This window comes from Mauremys reevesii, linkage group 10 (assembly GCF_016161935.1).
Source record: "Mauremys reevesii isolate NIE-2019 linkage group 10, ASM1616193v1, whole genome shotgun sequence".
NCBI classification, from domain to species: domain Eukaryota; kingdom Metazoa; phylum Chordata; order Testudines; family Geoemydidae; genus Mauremys; species Mauremys reevesii.
The window spans coordinates 12,783,828-12,801,212 of record NC_052632.1 but is presented as its reverse complement, the minus strand read 5'-3'; the positions used below and the strand labels follow the sequence as shown (position 1 = coordinate 12,801,212).

At 44.1% G+C, this 17,385-nt stretch overlaps 1 protein-coding gene across 12 annotated transcripts in view; it reads right to left on the bottom strand.

Annotated features, from left to right (window-relative positions):
* AKAP13 (A-kinase anchoring protein 13) overlaps positions 1-17,385 on the bottom strand; it is a 337,762-nt gene that overhangs the window by 213,324 nt on the left and 107,053 nt on the right. For all 12 annotated transcript variants that reach the window (XM_039490381.1, XM_039490379.1, XM_039490382.1 and 9 more), the window contains one exon: positions 2,060-2,207. In XM_039490381.1, the coding sequence (XP_039346315.1) occupies positions 2,060-2,207 (148 nt within the window). The remainder of the gene's footprint in view (positions 1-2,059; positions 2,208-17,385) is intronic.

Below are 17,385 nucleotides of genomic sequence, written 5' to 3'. Positions count from 1 at the left end.
AACATGGCTACCCCTCTGAAACCCATCTTCAATAAGAGAGACTGACCCATGGAACAATACTGGGTAAAATAGATTTCTTTCTGGATATAAGTATGATAAAAAAGACTCTCTCTCCACCTTCCCCCAACACCACCCCTCACCAAAGACTGGTCCAACACTGAAGTCCTCCCTTCTGTGACAATATCTGTCAACATGAAATACCTCTAGTTACTTGGGTTTAATATGTGTAACTGCCATCCAGCACCACTGCAGATACAATCATTAAAGTCAAACAGAAGCTCAAGTGGTGTCCTTTGTTGCATACAGGGATGTTAGAATAACAAGAATAGAAATGGATTGCTTTTGTAATGAAATCCTGTGAAGTATTCTGGATCCTTTTCAAGCTGAAACAGAACACAATCGTTTCAGTTCCTTTCTGGGCAATTCTGCTATTTGGGTCCCAAGAGAGATAAGGTCCCGGCACCCAATACTGTCAGAGAATTACTTTATGCCTTGTACACACAACACAAAACCAGTCTAAGAGTTACCAGTTCTGTATCTCTTCTGTGAGAAAGCGAATCATAATCTCACTGACTGCACTGGGTTCCAGTAATCAGTAATCGTACTAGATTGCTCATTCCAAGTAACTTTCATTACCCTGGCAGTGCAAAGAGAGACTGTACAGAGTGAATAATATGGCCAACTTTGCTTCAATCACCACATTTACCAGGAGGAAACAAAGAGACCACAGCAACATCCAGAACCACGCTGTCATTGGCAAATTCCATTGAACATGCATCTCTCCTATAACATTACCTGCCACGTAGATAAACAGCAGGAAATACACTAAATTACATAAGCTGTACTGTTGTATATAGTTGAAAATAATAGACTGTTTTTTCCTCACACTCGTATCAATGCGCTGTATAGCAACAGTCAGGATAAAAGGTTAATAGTAAAGAATGCCATCTGGAAAATTTTCATTCCCAAGATGTTGAAGCCATTGAAGAAAAATTGCTGCCTTTCTTTAATTGCATGAAGCCTGGATCAAAGAGACTTCAAGAATGATTCTTCCTGAGCACTATATACCACAGGAGTGGGAAAGTCACCAAGGACCAAGCACATTTATTGGAGAGAGATCACACCTTGCAACAACTTCATAAACTATGTCACTGTGTTTAAGTGCATGAAGGTGTTTTAGGTTTAAGGCAGGGGCTTGTTTCAATAAGGCTCCATTCATAGGAGCCGATGCTATGGGTGCTCCAGGGCTGGAGCACCTACGAAAAAAAATAGTGGATGCATAGCATCCACCGGCAGCCAGTGCCTCCTCATCCCACCCCCAGTGCCTCCCACCCACTGGCAGCCCTGCTGATCAGTTCCTCCCCCTCCCTCTCAGTCGCTCCCGCCTGCCACGATCAGCTGTTCCGCGGCATGCAGGAGGTGCTGGGGGTGAAAGGGCGGGGACGAGTGCAGGGGGCACACTTGGGGCAGGGGCAGAGGCAGAAAGAGGCGGGGTGAGGGTAGGGCCTTGGGGGAAGGGGTGGAGTGGCAGCATGGCCTGAGGTGGAGCAGGGGTTGAACACCCCCCAGGAAAGGAGGAAGTCTGTACCTGTGGCTACATTAATGAGCCTCTGTTCAACTCAACCCTAGCAACCTAAATGCAGCCAGTTCTTTACTGTGCTGCAAATCCACTTGAACAAATGGCATTTCTAGACATTTGTAATTTGTAAAGGCAACTGTGTCCTCTTCTGTCTGGCCTTTTCTCAAAGTCTTTTAACATGTGTAAGCAAAACTTTGTTTTCTCTTTTGTACAGCGTAACAGTTACGCATTAACTAACTATGCTACCATACTGATGCGATTCCACTATAAACCTCTGTTTACCTCTGGATCATTTTTTAAAAACTCATCCAGTCAAAGACTGGTTTAAAATGATCATTCCAGATACATATTTTTTTACTCTAAAAGTTTGTGCAAGTAGGGGAAAATAATATTCTCAACATTACATAGGGTTTAAATAAACTTCGATGCATCCGTTTTCACAAATTTTTTTAGGCTGTGTTTTGCAAAGAAAAAACTTACCAGGAGCAATGGTCTCCAATGTCCCATGATTAATTTTTCTAGTGCTTGTGCAGTGTTGGACAGCGGAGCCAGTAAACACCAAGTAAAACACTACGTCATCTTCAAGTTCAGCTTCTTCAGTCAGCCGTACTGTAATAACACAGTCACCCTAAGAAAAGGGCAAAAAAGCCAGAGGTCAAGTTCACATTCTCACTAATTTTATTATATAAAAGACCCTCTCGACCTCAAAGGCTCCTGGTTTTTTCTTCTCTGTCTTTTTTCACATCACTCTAAGAGCCCTGCTCCCATCTCAGATATACAGGTAGATTTCAGCATGCATTTTGACCAGATCATCAAGCACAGCAGTCAGCTTCAAAAAGATAGGCAGAGGCATGGCTATTAGATCCTGATAGGAAACTGTTTTCCCATCCCATGAAAATTTTCAAGATTTCAAAAAGATTTCCCACATTGCACTGGGATGAAACCAAGACTTTTCCATAATTTTGCCCCTCACCCTCCCCTCCAAAAAAGAGAGCGCCCTAACCCCAGAATAGCCAACACAGCCTGGTCTGTAGGGCACTCACCTGGAACATAGGAGGACCAGGTTCAAGTTTCTGCTCTCAGTCAGGCAGAGCGGATTCTTGAACCTAGACCTCCCACATCCCAGGTGAATGCCCTACCCACTGGCTCCTCTCTCTCTCTCTTTCTCTCACCAGAAATCCCATACCGGACCTGAGAATCCTGCCTGATTCAAGTTTTTTCCAAAACTGGTATGGTTTCACAAAAAGTTTCGGTTTCGACAATGTGTTATTTTCTGACGAAAAACTGTTTATGTAAAAAAATTCCCAAACCCTGCTCAAATGGCCATGGTAGGCGACAACATCTGGAAACGTCGGCACAAGATCAAAATCAGCACTGTGATATCATGATGGTATTGTAGCATCTCATTGGTGTTTGACACACACAAGGAAGTATGACAGGCAACCCAAAATTGCTCAAGTATCTGAACTATCCCAGCCTAAATTCTCTTTGATCCCTCTCTGTGCCAAGGTACCTACCTATGGATACCTGCAAGGTAACTAACTCAAGCACTGACCACTCCTCTCCTCCTCAATACACAAACACAGAAACCTAGGGAAGCAACAAATTCAATAGGGTTTTCTCTTGCTACAAAGAGAGGGGGACGGAAACATGATCGTAAGGAACCAGTAAGGACAGTGTTATTGCTAAATTATACTCAATAGACCTACCCTTCCTGGAGCAACTCCAGACAGGAGAATAGGCTTTATATTTTCAGGACTCAAATCTGACTCCTGTTGCAACCCAATAGCTATGTACTGGCACATATCAATATTGCCTAGAAGTAAGATTTACTGTCATGCCTTCACGGTCATGTGCAATTACACTTTTACCAAACTATAACAATTTGAAAATATCCACTGCCTTGTTGCAAGGTATGCATTACCTCCTCGTTTGCCACATTTTCTAGCAGATCATGCTTTGAAGATGCTGCAAAATCTTATTTAGATCAAATACACTCGTCCATGAAACCAGAATACACCCTGAATAAGTGGCAGATTTTCTCCTCTATCTCTTGCTGTCTCAGGTCACACTCCTATGCCCAGTCTGCACAACCTAGATTTTAAGAACTACTGTTTGCAAAAAAGTATACAGAAATATATACTGCATATGACATGCAGTATAATTGTAGCTGTGTTGGTCCCAAGATATTAGAGAGACAATGTGGGGGATGTAACAAAATCTTTTATTGGACCAACTTCTGTTGGTGAGACAGGCTTTCAAGCCCTTATCTCTGCATAAATGATATGCAGTTATCATAAGTAACTCTGCATGTAACTGAGGTAATTGTATGCGCAAATTATACACGTTCTTTTGTACATACAATTCTAAAAATCAGGTTTCAAGGTGTATAAATACCCATGAAAGATTAAAAATCCACTCTCCTGCAGTCTTGAAGATACATTCATTGCAAGGGAAGGAAAGTACATACAGAAATAACAAGGGTGAAGGGTGTTTTGTATGACTTTGCTATCCTTCATAATTTGCCTACAATTAATTGCTTAAGACACACATCACTGGGAACAGTACGCTAAAATGTCTGGTCCTTTTCTAGCCCCATATCTACTAAGATCAAAACCAGTTTGATGCCTCAGGTTTTAAAATTTAAGCTGTATTAACTAGCCCTGTGTCACCACTCCACTTAGCATACATTAATGTTGCAAGTTTGGAAAAGGCTCCATGCAGATTATGCAAAATCTAATTTGAATATTCAAACAACAAGCACTGTCTCATTATATAACCTTGACTCTAAAATCCTTCAATTCATTGCTCCTCCTCCTACCTCTTAAATCAATACTTTCTCCCAAACAAATCCACCAGTTTCCCATTCAGTTTCCGCTCTTCATCCTCTTTTCTGCTCACTCACCCTTCCACCCTGGGCTCCCAACCCCCACTTCTACCTCTGGATCCCCACAGCTCCTCCACACTCTGCTTCGCATTCTGGCTCCCTCACTTGAATTGTCCCTCCATCACCCTGGCCTGGCTCCCCCAAACTCATCTCTGGTTCCTCATGTCCCTCTTTGGATTTGCCTCATTTCTCTCACCAAGAAAGTAGTCCCCCAACATACCCTTCAACACAGCACAACACCCTACATCACGCCACCCAGTGTTACTCTTGCCTTGTATCTCTGTGTCTGCAGCTGGTTGAGTGATGCTGTGTGTGGAGTTTCTATGGTTACAGACCAGCCGTGGCCTCCCTAGAGGACTCTAACCACAGAGAATCTGCCTTAGAGGAGACTAACTGAACAGAACCCGCCTCAAGTACCTCTCCCTCCAGTCTTCCAGTCTAACCCCATTCACTTCCCATGGGACTCTATAGTAAAGGTACAACACAGAAAGAGAGAAAACAAAAGAGAAAGAAAAAAGAAAACGAAAGAGAAAGAATTAAGAGAAAATGAAAAAGAACGAGGGAAACAAAAGAGAAACAAGCGAAACAAAAGAAAAGAGAAACCAGCGAAACAAAAGGAAAGAGAAATGAAAAGGGGGAGAAAAAAGGAAAAAAGAAAATAGAATGTCATGTAATTTCATGACTCCAGGAGCTGGGGCTTTAAGAAAAACATCAAGTATCATGAGGGTTGACACTACTGCCAACTAGTCATATGCCAGATGTGGACCATATGGTAGTAAATCTAAGCAGGTTTTGGATGATAAAACCACAAGGGTGACATAACTATGTGTGGTAATGTGGCTTCAGCAGATAGGCTCCTGCGGGCTTGTCAACATACAAAGTTGCCCCAGTGTCATTACACTAGTGGAAAACCCTGAGGGAACACACTGATATAATCTTAAAACCGGTTTTTATCAATTTAGCTTTCCCCTGTTTTACAGGAACAAGCTAACCAGATATCAACCAGATTTAAATCCATTTAAGAGTGCCCCCACACAAAGATGCATCAATTTAAATAAATCAGTATAAAATTACACTATTAGTTAAACAAGTGCAATTGTGTGTACCGATCATGCAGAGAGTTAAACCTATCACTAGTCCTCGTATCATGGCTCACAGAGTAGTCCATCATCACTGCTCATAAAAGTAATGCTTACAATTAAACAATTAGCATATTACCCACTTTTTGTTATTGTTGCAATTCATCTTGACAAAGATTATTGAACCAGTGGCAGAAAGGCACTAGAAGAAGTGCTTCTGAAGTCTATCAGGAGATAATACCAGAGCAGAGTTCTAGAGCAGGGATCAGCAACCTTTGGCACGTGACGTGCCAGGGTAAGCCCCCTGGCGGGTTGGGTCAGTTTGTTTACCTGCCGCCTCCGCTGGTTCGGCTGATCGCGGCTCCCACTGGCTGCGGTTTGCTGCTCCAGGCCAATGGGGGTTGTGGGAAGCGGCCCGGACTGAGGGAGCTGCGATTGGCCAAACATGCAGAGGCAGCAGGTAAACAAACCGGAGGCTTACCCTGGTGGGCCGCGTGCCAAAGGTTGCCGATCCCTGTTCTAGAGGATGCAAAAGGAATAATACACAGAAGAGGCAGAAATATAACGTGTGTGTTTTCAATTATACAAAAAAAAGATGGAAAAAAGTCTCAGATTTGAAATTCAAACATTACTAATTCACATGTAGAACTAAAAGATTCCATTCCAACAAATATGTCTGGTTTTGAAGCAACTATTCAAACCCCACACTTTTTAACCTACAAATCTCTCCCTCTGCTTTGATTTTTGTTTCTTCATCCTTGCTCAAACTGTTCCCCCCATGGCATCCACATGCAAATACTTAAATGGACCTAAAGTCCCGCTAAAGTTTAAGACAACCCCATCAACAGAGCTAATTGTTTAAACAAATATCAGCTAAGGCTAATATTTTTAATCCCAGAACCTGTAAATAAGGCTCATCACTTTCCTTTGGAACAAAAGTAATCAGCACAGAGTACATGAGAAGAACCATGTATTGATATTATATGCAAAAATCTATTTATTCAGCAGTTCCCACTGCAACGCTGCTCTTTTATAGGGATGCATTAAGTTATCGTTTATTACTAACCACAGCTGTGATCTAAGATTGTAGGCTAAAAGAAAATGGGGTGGTGGAGGAGATAGCTCAGTGGTTTGAGCACTAGCCTACTAAATCCAAGGTTGTGAGTTCAATCCCTTGAGAGGGCCATTTAGGGAACTGGGGTAAAAATCTGTCTGGGGATTGGTCCTGCTTTGAGCAAGGGGCTAGACTAGACCTCCTGAGGTCCCTTCCAACCCTGATATTCTATGGGTTTATACATACATGAACTAAACAAAGGCCATCAGGGTAATAATTTATTTTAACAAGCTGAAGAGATACAGGTTAACTCACAAATATTAGAGCAAAAACTATAGATACATGCACCTAGTTGTTGTTAAAATGAGCAGGATAAAGGGCTAACACAGAATAAGTTGCAGATGTAGACAAATACTAGAACCCCTCAGGCCCTCTATATAGGTTTGTGTAGACTAGGATTTAAAGGCATGATGTTAGATCAAGTTTGCTAGCTCTACTTTACATCTTCTACAACTCGTTAAGGCAAAGCAATTGTACTTCAGAATGTGCTAAACTGGTTGAGTTAACATCTAGAACAGTGTTTCTCAAACTCGGGACGCTGCTTATGTAGGGAAAGCCCCTGGCGGGCCGGGCCGGTTTGTTTACTTGCCATGTCCGCAGGTCCAGCGGATCGCGGCTCCCACTGGCCGCATTCGCTGCTCCAGGCCAATGGGAACTGCTGGAAGCGGCACGGGCCGAGGAACGTACTGGCCACCGCTTCCAGCATTTCCCATTGGCCTGGAACAGTGAACCGCACCCAGTGGGAGCCACTATTGGCCGGACCTGCAGACATGGCAGGTAAACAAATCGGCCCTGCCCGCCAGGAGCTTTGCCTACACAAGCAGTGTCCCAAGTTTGGGGAACACTGACCTAGAGAGAAGCCTAGGTTATGACAAAATCAGCTAACATGATTGTAAAGGTCTATACTGGACTGCAGTGTAGACTACGGGAGCTGTGAACTGTAGAGCGCACCAAAATGTTGCACTCCCCGGTGGATGATGCGGACACAAACTAAACATTACCTAGTTTGTGTTAGTACAGTCCTGTTTGAAAGAGGACTACGTTAATGCAAACTAAGTACCTTTTAGTTCGCACCAACAGCATCTACATTGGGCAATTAGAGCATAACATTTTGGTCACACCCCTGCAGTCCACATTGTGCCACAGTATAGACGAGCCCTTAAACTGTGTCTACACAGGTGCTTCAGTGATGCTAAGCTAACTTACTGAACTAACACAATTGAAAAGTGCTCCATTTTCTGCTACATAGACAGGGCCTACAAGCCTTGTCTAGACTAGAAAAAAAGATGAGCTTTTTTAATCGAGTTATCTCAATCAAGCTTGCTTAACTTGACTGTAAACCACACTTTATTGGTCTACCCTGGAGCTCTATTTCAAACTAAGGTTAGTAAACTGTGTCTACACTGGTGTTCAGCGGGGTTCGCAATCAAATTAAGTTAACTAATTCTGTTGAAACAAGGTACCTTTTTACCTAGACAAAGCCTAAATATAAGCATCTCCTGCCACCTCAGTTAGCAACCTGGGAGCTGCAGCTCAGGTGTCAGTTACATGTGACATCACCATCCAGATCTCTCCAATTCCTGCCAAAGTCCTTTAATAAAAAGTGGGAAGTCAATACCCAATTTCTTAATATAAAAAACAAGCAGAGATTTTTTTTTAAAACTTAAACTTTGACATTCTCTTTGTGGGTCATTAGCAAGATGGAAAGGGTGCCATTCATTCATTTATTTATCGTGCACTGCAGTTCACCTTTGTGTGCACCTTCTGAACTGCCATCTGCTGTTGTGTACGACATAATTAACTGTTTTTAATCTACTCTGAGACCCCTGGATGAAGGAGATATACAAGTTCTAATTATCATGATTAAGAAAGTGGGTGGCCTTTAATATCTCTCATTAAAATCAGTAACAGACAGCAAAACTCTGTCATCTTCATAATAAAAAAATCCACATCCAAAAGTTACTTTAAAAAAATACCACCTCTTTTTGAAAATATGAATTAACAGTTTACAGTACAAGGTTCTCTCTTTCCAACAACTTCAGAGTTAAAGCAAACCAGTTACAAATGTGGCCAAATTCCTTAAACCCACACTGAAGAGTTTCCAATAGCACTATTGCACTCTGCCTGCAAAAACATTTTAAATTGAAGCATGTTTACCTTTATTCATTGAATATTACCCAAATAATGTCATCTGTTCAATATCACTGCCACACAAGGTGGCTATTATAACCCCTTTCATCCTGAATGGCTACAAATGGAAAGCCAGGCTGCCAATACCCCTTTGGTGAAAGTACAGATAGATCAAAGCAATTCTCCGGCACATGCCAACAAATAAGAATAATTTAATTTCAAACCTAGTTTGGATTGACTAATATTTACTTAGCTTAAAGCCCATTGGAAATGAAAACATTCCATTTTATGTCCATTCACACAAAAGGTCACCATTTCTTTCAACTCGCAAATTTCGATTCAAGATATATGAAATAAACATTTCAGAAATGTGACCTGTATGAATTAAGCCGATTATTGAAAAGTACATTCAGTATCTCCAGCTGGGGAGGGTATGTTGTTTAGTGGTCACAGCTCACGACTGAAAATAAGTGACTTGGCCACAGATTCACTGAGGGCTGATCTACACACAATTTTTGTACCACCATATCAATTTAGAAACCGATTTTAACAATTTAGAAACTAAGTTTAACTGAAGTGGTACAACGGCTAGCGTTGACACCGTTACACCAGTATAATAGTGGCTATATCGATATAAGCGCCCTTACATCAATATAATTGTGTCAACACTAGACCACTGTACCACTTTGTATCAATTTCTAAACCATTACAATAATGGGAGTACAAAAACTGTGTGTAGATGAGCCCTGAGTGATCATGGCTAAACCACTTCCTCTCTGTGTTTCGCTTTCTCCATCTGTAAAAGGGGAATGACCTGCCCTTGTAGGGCTTTTATATGAGCTTACTTCATCAGCGTTTGTAAATTTCTATGATGTTATTAGACAAGAGCCACTATACAAGAGCCAAATATTACTAATTTATATTATTTATTTAAAATGTACCTGCAGTCTAAAAAGAGGCTACTTTAATCTCTTAAATGTTTGCACAGTTTAATTATATAGCAAAAGCTCGAATTTCCAATTGAGTTATTGACCATCTTTGTCTGTCTGCTTCTGTAAGTGGTGGGGAACCATCAATCTTGTCGGACCCTATACTGCAAATGACACTGAATCATAAGGATTCCCCTGTAACATGCACCATTTGGGATCACATGAGGACTCAATGAGAAATGGCAGAAGCAAGACCCACAGTAATCCATTCATCCCCAAAGCAAAACTATATCGTTTTATAGGTTTCCTATACGCTTGTGTTTGTCCAGATTAGGGCCAGAAAAGGATGTATTTTTCTAAATGTGCTAGCTAACGTATTTTAAAATTCCACTATAAACAGTTTAAGTTGTATTTTAATGTGAACCATATTCACCTCAAGCAGTTAGCACATTTTAAAATACCATTGATCCTTATACCATTTATCCTATTGTGGTGTTTTAAAGTATGTTAGCAAACATATCAAAAACTCATCTTTTTTCGCCTAACCCAGACAAAGCCTAGGCCTATTTAAATAAATGTAAACTCCAGCATGATGTGTTAGAAGTTTTTTTAAAAGCAGAATGGTAAATGGACAGAATATATCAGCACTTAGTAATTCTGCATTTGTTTCTCATGCAAGCATGAGATTGCTGATGTTAATCAGCACAATCTCTGGTTACATTTTTCATCATGGTAGCACCTACTACAGTACACTGATGCTGGGCACAAAAGCATACATTAGATGACTAGGAAAAATTTACTATGTGGATGCAAAAAATAGGTCTGACACCTTTCAGCACTTTTCTTTCCAAACAACCTTTGCCAAGAAGAGTTCTGCTGTTTTATTGAAAAGTCTGGCTTGGAGTGTTAGATTAGACAAGTGAGAATAATGTGCCCTTAACAGGTTTAATTCTGTTTCCATTCATAACAGAACTGACTTGTTCTTGGGCCAACTTCCTTTTACATTATGCCTTTTGGTGTCATAGCGGTTTATATTTTCAAACTGTTAACTTCTTTATTAATGGAAAGCTGTTCACACAGCTTCAATGTGGATCTTCTTTTATGGGCACAGAAAACTGAAATCCTTTGACTGTTTTCCTCCTTGAACTGATTCAGCCTCACCTGCATTTTTTTTTTAAATGAAGTAGGCATGTTGTCATCTAATCTCCAAGCCAGGAGCGTTATCTACTGCTATGGGCACACAAAGAGAAGTCAGATTTCACTCCAGAGTCACTGCGGGTATGTCTACACTGTGAGTCACTGTGCAGCAGCTGCAGTGTAGACATATCCTGTATGGCTTTGGGCAATAGCAATGGGATTATAAACACCACATGAGCACAGGCAGGAAAGGAGTCTTCCCTGCTTACTGGCAACTAGGCTGACCACACCCCAGCAAAGCCGCCAGAACTGCCAGTCATGGAGAAATGCACCCACAGCTGGGACCAATAAGGAAAACAAGCCAAGCTATAAAAAAAGGAGACCAGAGAGCAATGAGGAGGCAGAAAGACTAGGAGAGCAGAGGGCTAACAGTCCCACGCCACGCTGCCTCTAACAAACTGACAGGGAGACAAAGGAAGAGGGCAAATACTGGCGTTTAAGGGCTGATGGACTCATTGTAGATGAAGTTGATGGGACTGGGCTGATTTGAGATGAATACGAATACAGAGAGACCAGTTTGGAGACAGCCGGGACCTGGAGAGGGGCTGCCCCAAGAACAGTTCTCAGCAAATCATTTCACTTCTTTGTGCCTCGAGTTTTCTCATCTGTAAGTAGGGTTGCCAACTGAAGCTATTCTGGGAGATTTCCCCTCCCCCTCTCCCCACCTCCCATGACATTTTCTTAAAATATCCTATTAAAATCTCCTGGGTTGCTTTCAATAGGCACCGGGAGATCGGTGCCGATTCTGGGAGACTCCAGGCCAATCCTGGAGGATTGGCAACCCTATCTGTAAAATGGAAATAATCATTAGGGGTGGTAGAGAGAATAAAAGGCAGCTCAAAACCAAGGGGAAAGTGAGTCCCCCACAATCCCATTCAAGATTTCAAATCACCGTGACATTCATTAGTGACTCACCCTCTAATCGAGGGGTTGGCAACCTCTGGCACGTGGCTCGCCAGGGTAAGCACCCTGGTGGGCCGGACCGGTTTGTTTACATGCCACATCCGCAGGTCCAGCCGATCACGGCTCCCACTGCCCGCAGTTCACTGCTCCAGGCCAATGGGAGCTGCTGGAAGCGGAGGCCAGTACGTCCCTTGGCCCGCGCCACTTCCCGCAGCTCCCATTGGCCTGGAGCGGCGAACCATGGCCAGTGGGAGCCGTGATCGGCCGAACCTGCCTGCTGTGTGCATTTGAACCCCGCCCCCTCCTTGGCACGCACCCCACACTGCCTCCAAGGGCCTCGCACCAGCACTTGGGAGTGTGCATGCACCAGCAGTCGCCCATTTATTTTAAGGGGGGGGTAGCGACAACAGAGAGGAAAACCCACCCCAGCTAATTGAGCCCGGGCAGCTGCTGACCCCCAGCCCAGCCCCAGGGCTGGAGTGTTCCAATGGCTCTCAGCACCCAGGGCTGACTGACAGCTCTGGAGCAGGACCCCTCTGCTCTCAGGGTGCCCCTAAGAAGGGCTGGGCAGGGCAGCTCGCAGAGCCAGGCAGGGAGTCCCCCACAGTCGGCTCCATGGATGCAGCGGAAGGGCTAGAACTGCCAGCTCTGAAATGAGACGCGTCTCCGTGTTCGATGGGGGAGGCCGGGGCAGGTGTAATAGCTGCATCCTTCCCCCAGCAGAGTGTGTGCAGATCAGCCCTCCTAGCTCATGGCAGAGCAAGTGAAAGGAAGCACCTAGCCAGGCTGGAGGCAGAGCTGCAGAGGCTGCTGCTGGAGCACTGCACATGCTGATTCCGCCCAGGGCTGAGCACTGCTAAGCTGCTGCCCAGGTCACTTACCTACACTGGCATGCAGGGGCTGCACCTGGGGGGGTGCACCTAATTGATGTACGATTGGGACGCCATTTGTCCCGATATTCAGGTAAAATTTAAAACTTGGTAGTGAAATAGAAAATTAGTTGGGGATGTCGTATTTGTTAAACTCGATTGCACTCTGTGTTATCTGCTGGCGATTTTGGTTTTTCAGGTGTAACACGATTTACAGTAGGGATATGTAGTTTACAGTTCTGAACCACCGTGCCTACCGTAGCACAAACTACAGTGGGCACTTAGTAACACGTAAGCAGCACAGAGACTGCACGGTCCTGTTCAATTGCTAGCTCTCTAGTTAATGGTCTTCAGCCGAAAACCCCGCCCGAAATGGCAACAGTAAGTAAGGAGCCAACTACCAAAAAAAACAAAAAAGAGAGCAGATACACCTGGATTTGGAAATCCTACGAGTGTGATTCAAAAGCCTTTTGTAAAGCATGCAGGAAGGAATTGAGCATCTGCCATGGCGGTGAGTCCAAAAAATCATGAACAAAACACAGAGACTCACAAGAGCAAATACCCTGGTCTCAAATTTTTTCAGCAGGTCAAATGAATCCTTCAATAACAAGGTTATCGCTGCTGAGCTAACAAGTTTACCACACAGTCGTCCATCAACACTCCTATCGCTCGTGTGACTGTGAACTTAAACTGGCGCCCACCTTGTATCCAGATTCAACAATTGTGAAGCATGCCAGCTGTGGCAGAACTAAAACAGAGGCATTGATCAAAAACGTGCTGTCACCGCTTTCGACAAAATTTTCAAAAGATCCAGACGGTCCCTATTTCTCAGTTGCCACACATGCATCTAACAAGGGCAATGTGAAAACTTTCCCCTAATCCCTGAGATACTGGACCCCCAAACATGGAGTTCAAGATAAACTGTTCGACTTCTATGAGCAAAGCAAAGAGACTGCAGAGGCAATAAGCCACACATTACTTGAAAAACTTGCAATACACAAACTAGACCCAAACAAAGTGTCTTCCTACTGTGCTGATAATGTGAACATGAATTATGGAAAGTGACAATGTACCAGAACTTAAAAAAAAAAAAAGACGAAAATATCTTGCCTGCAAACTGCCCTGCCCATGTTGTGCACAACACTGTGAAACATGCTAGCAAAACCCTGCAAGTTGACACTGAAACTCTGGTGATTAAGACATTCAATCATTTCAGCAGTTCTGCTAAAAGAGTAGCAGCGTTGAAGGATATGTTTGACTTTGTGGATATGGAGTATGCCACTTTACTGTGTCATGTTCCGACATGCTGGTTGAGTCTTTTCCCATCTGTAAACAAGCTTGTAAATACGTGGCAGGTTGTTAAGTGCTATTTTGTTTCTCTGGGCAGTGACAAGCGCCCAAAATCTCTATGGATGCTGTTCTCCGACACGGAAAATGGTGAACAAAGTGAGGTGAATAGCAAAGTTGAGATTCATCTGGTTTTCCTCCAGAATATTGTTGAAGATTTTCAGGACCCTGTACTTTGTTTGGAAAATGACAGTGTGACGGCATGTGAAGTATATGCCATAATGAATAATCTGAGAATTAAACTTCACCAATGGAAGAATGACAAATTCTTCAGCTCCAAAGTTGAAAATGCATTAACTGAGATGCTGCCTGTCACTGCTGAATGTCTCCGGAAAGACTCCATGAAATTTTACGATGTGTCGGTCCTATATCTGGAGAAATTGTTTAATTTTTCAACAACTGGCTACTTGTTCAATATCCAGTGCTTGAACATCAAAGTTAATAGGGAATTTGAATACAGGGATCTGTCTGCAGCTGTGACAGCTGTAAAACTACAGAAAACAGTGGATCTTGATTAGCTCTATGATGAATACTGAATCAAAGACATCAACTCCAATTTGGAACCTGGCAAATACTCAGTTAGGGAACCCTGGTCTCAAGTGCTGAGAAACAAGGACGGTAGCACTGAATTCCTGAACGTAACAAACCTCGTTTCATACATGTTCAATATACCAGTAAGCAACACACACACAGAGCGTGTATTTTCAATCATGAAAGGTACATGGACTGATGTTTGGAATCGAAGCGACAGAGACTTGGTGCCGTGTGAAACCCTTCTCAAAATGACGTTCTGGATCAGTTGCAAGGACTTCTACAACTTTGTGATTGCCCAAAAGCAAGTCATGATTATGGCAAAGTCATCCAAGTAGTACAAACTTCTGGCACATCTAAAAGGTATGCAAATTTTGAAGTTGATTTATTGACTGAATAAAAAACTCACCCTTTACCCCTGTTTGTTTAGTATACAAATAAATCTGTATGTTTAAATATGGATTACAACTAAGTCTACGATTTAGTCAGGGAGGGCACGGCAGTCACTGATTCTGGACCTCCCTGATTTAGTTTGCTTCAGCTGTCAGCGGCTGAAGCTGGGGCTGAAGGCAGGACAGTGGGCCTTCCCTCCGTGGCTGCAGCTGGAGCCGGAGCCAGGGCTAGAACCGGGACCCTTCGTTCCTCTGCCCTGCAACTGGGGCTGCAACCAGGATCCTGTGCCCCTGACCCGTGGCTTCTGCTGGGGGCTGGAGCCGGGGCCCTGTGCCCCAGCCCGTGCCTTGTGGCAGGGGCTGCAGCAGGGGCCGTACGCTCCCCTCACAGCTTTCTAGGGCTGTGCACCCCTCGCGCCATGGCTCCAGTCAGGGCTGTGTGCCTGTTGCTGCCCCCCCCATGTGTTCTGATATTTTACTCTTGTGATCTGGTCACCCTAACAGAGCCTGATTTTGCAACATGAACTCCTATCCACTAGAGTGAATTCAGAGATCCCAACTCATTTCACAACAGGCCATCAAATAGCTGAAAGACGCTATATGTTTTTTAATCCACACTACAATAATGACTGAACCAGGCACCTAGAGAGGACACCCCTTATATCTCATTAACGGTGCACTGAGCCAACCAGCCCATTTCAGTGTTAAAAGAGGACCACAAAGCCAAAACTGAAACAGATTCATATGCTAAGTCAGTGGTTCTCAACCAGGGGCCCGGGACCCCCTGGGGGGCCACAAGCAGGTTTCAGGGGGTCCTTCAAGCAGGGCCAGCATCAGACTCACTGGGGCACAGTGCAGAAAGCCGAAGCCCCACTGCATGGGGCTGAAGCCTGAGGCCCTGAGCCCCACCATCCGGGGCTGAAGCCAAAGCCTGAGCAGCTTAGCTTCATGGGGCTCCCTGTGGTATGGGGCCCCAAACAATTGCCCTGTTTTCTACGCCCTAACGCTGGCGACTTTTAGATGCAGAAAATCAGTTATGACACAGGTGGGCCGTGGAGGTTTTATAGCATGTGGGGGAGGGGGGAGCAGCTCAGAAAGAAAAAGGTTGAGAACCTCTGTGCTAAATGACTCCCACTGCCAAGTCTGTGAGGAAGTATTGGGTCCAGAAATATGTTGTTAACTGACCATTTTGAGGGAGGAAGGAAGGATAGTTGTGTGCTGAAAGCATGGGACACAGAGTCAGGAGTCCTATGATAATAGGGACATGTGAGAAACTTAAGGGATCAATAGTAAATACAGTGAGGTTAAATATATTCAGACTAGTGTGTTCAATACTGAAACCCCCACACCAATGGATATACTCAGGAAGACACATGGTAAGATAATATGCATCTTGCAGGACTAGTGAAGCCTACACTACTTGAAAGTGTACGTCTGTCTCCAAAATAGCTATAGCATGAGGTGTACTTCAACAAGCTACTATGGGCAATCTGAAAGGGAGATGCCCATAGGGGAAATCAGCGAAGTACCTATGTCTCAGTGGTGATAAAAGGAAGACAAATATTGTGACTTGATATGAAAATGGCCAAGAAGTGTTCCAACTAATTCCCAATACCTAAGAGGACATGTTAGAATTAACACTGAAATGGCAAAATTAAACCTAAGTAATACAAAAAAATTGCAGAGACCTTCAAATGTATATATGTTATACACAACACCACCTACAGAGAATTGTTGGGATTATCACCAGAAAAGCAGCTGGCACTAGAAGTTTACTGCCTGGGCGTTATTTCACAATCAAGGTAACTATTCCATGGGTCACTGCACAAAGTAAAACTTTTTCTATGCTAATTTTTTCCCCATACAGTTACTCACACCTTCTCGTCAACTGTTGGAAATGGGCCTGTAGTGGGGTGGTCACCCCGCTCCTGCCTGGAAGGGCTTGAAATCAGCCCTGGGAGAGGGCTGCTACTAGGAAAGCAGCAAACCTTGGCTGCCTGGGGAAACAGCCACAGCTACAGCCGTGCCCCAATCAGGCCGCAGCTGCCCTATAAAAGGCCAGTGATCCAGGAGCCGGCACAGTCTCTCTCTAGCGGAGGGAGATGGACCTGGCTGCAGGGATCTGAGCAGAGTACCTGAGTGGAGCAGGGCTAGGGACAGGCTGAGGAGCTGGGGAGCTCCAGTCTGGAAAGCCCCAGGCTGCGGCCTAGCAGAAGGCCAACGGGTACTGGGGGTTGCAGAGGGCAGCCCAGGGGTAGGCCAAGGCAGCAGGTCCAAACCCTCCTTGCCAGTGATGAGTAGGCTGATACTGCAGCCTGCCCCAGGACGCGGGGGCTAGACAATGACTGGCAGTAGCCTTATACTGAGGTGAGGTGGGTATAGTGGGTGGGGGCTCCCCAGGGAGGGGAGACTCTGAGAGAAAGGGGTT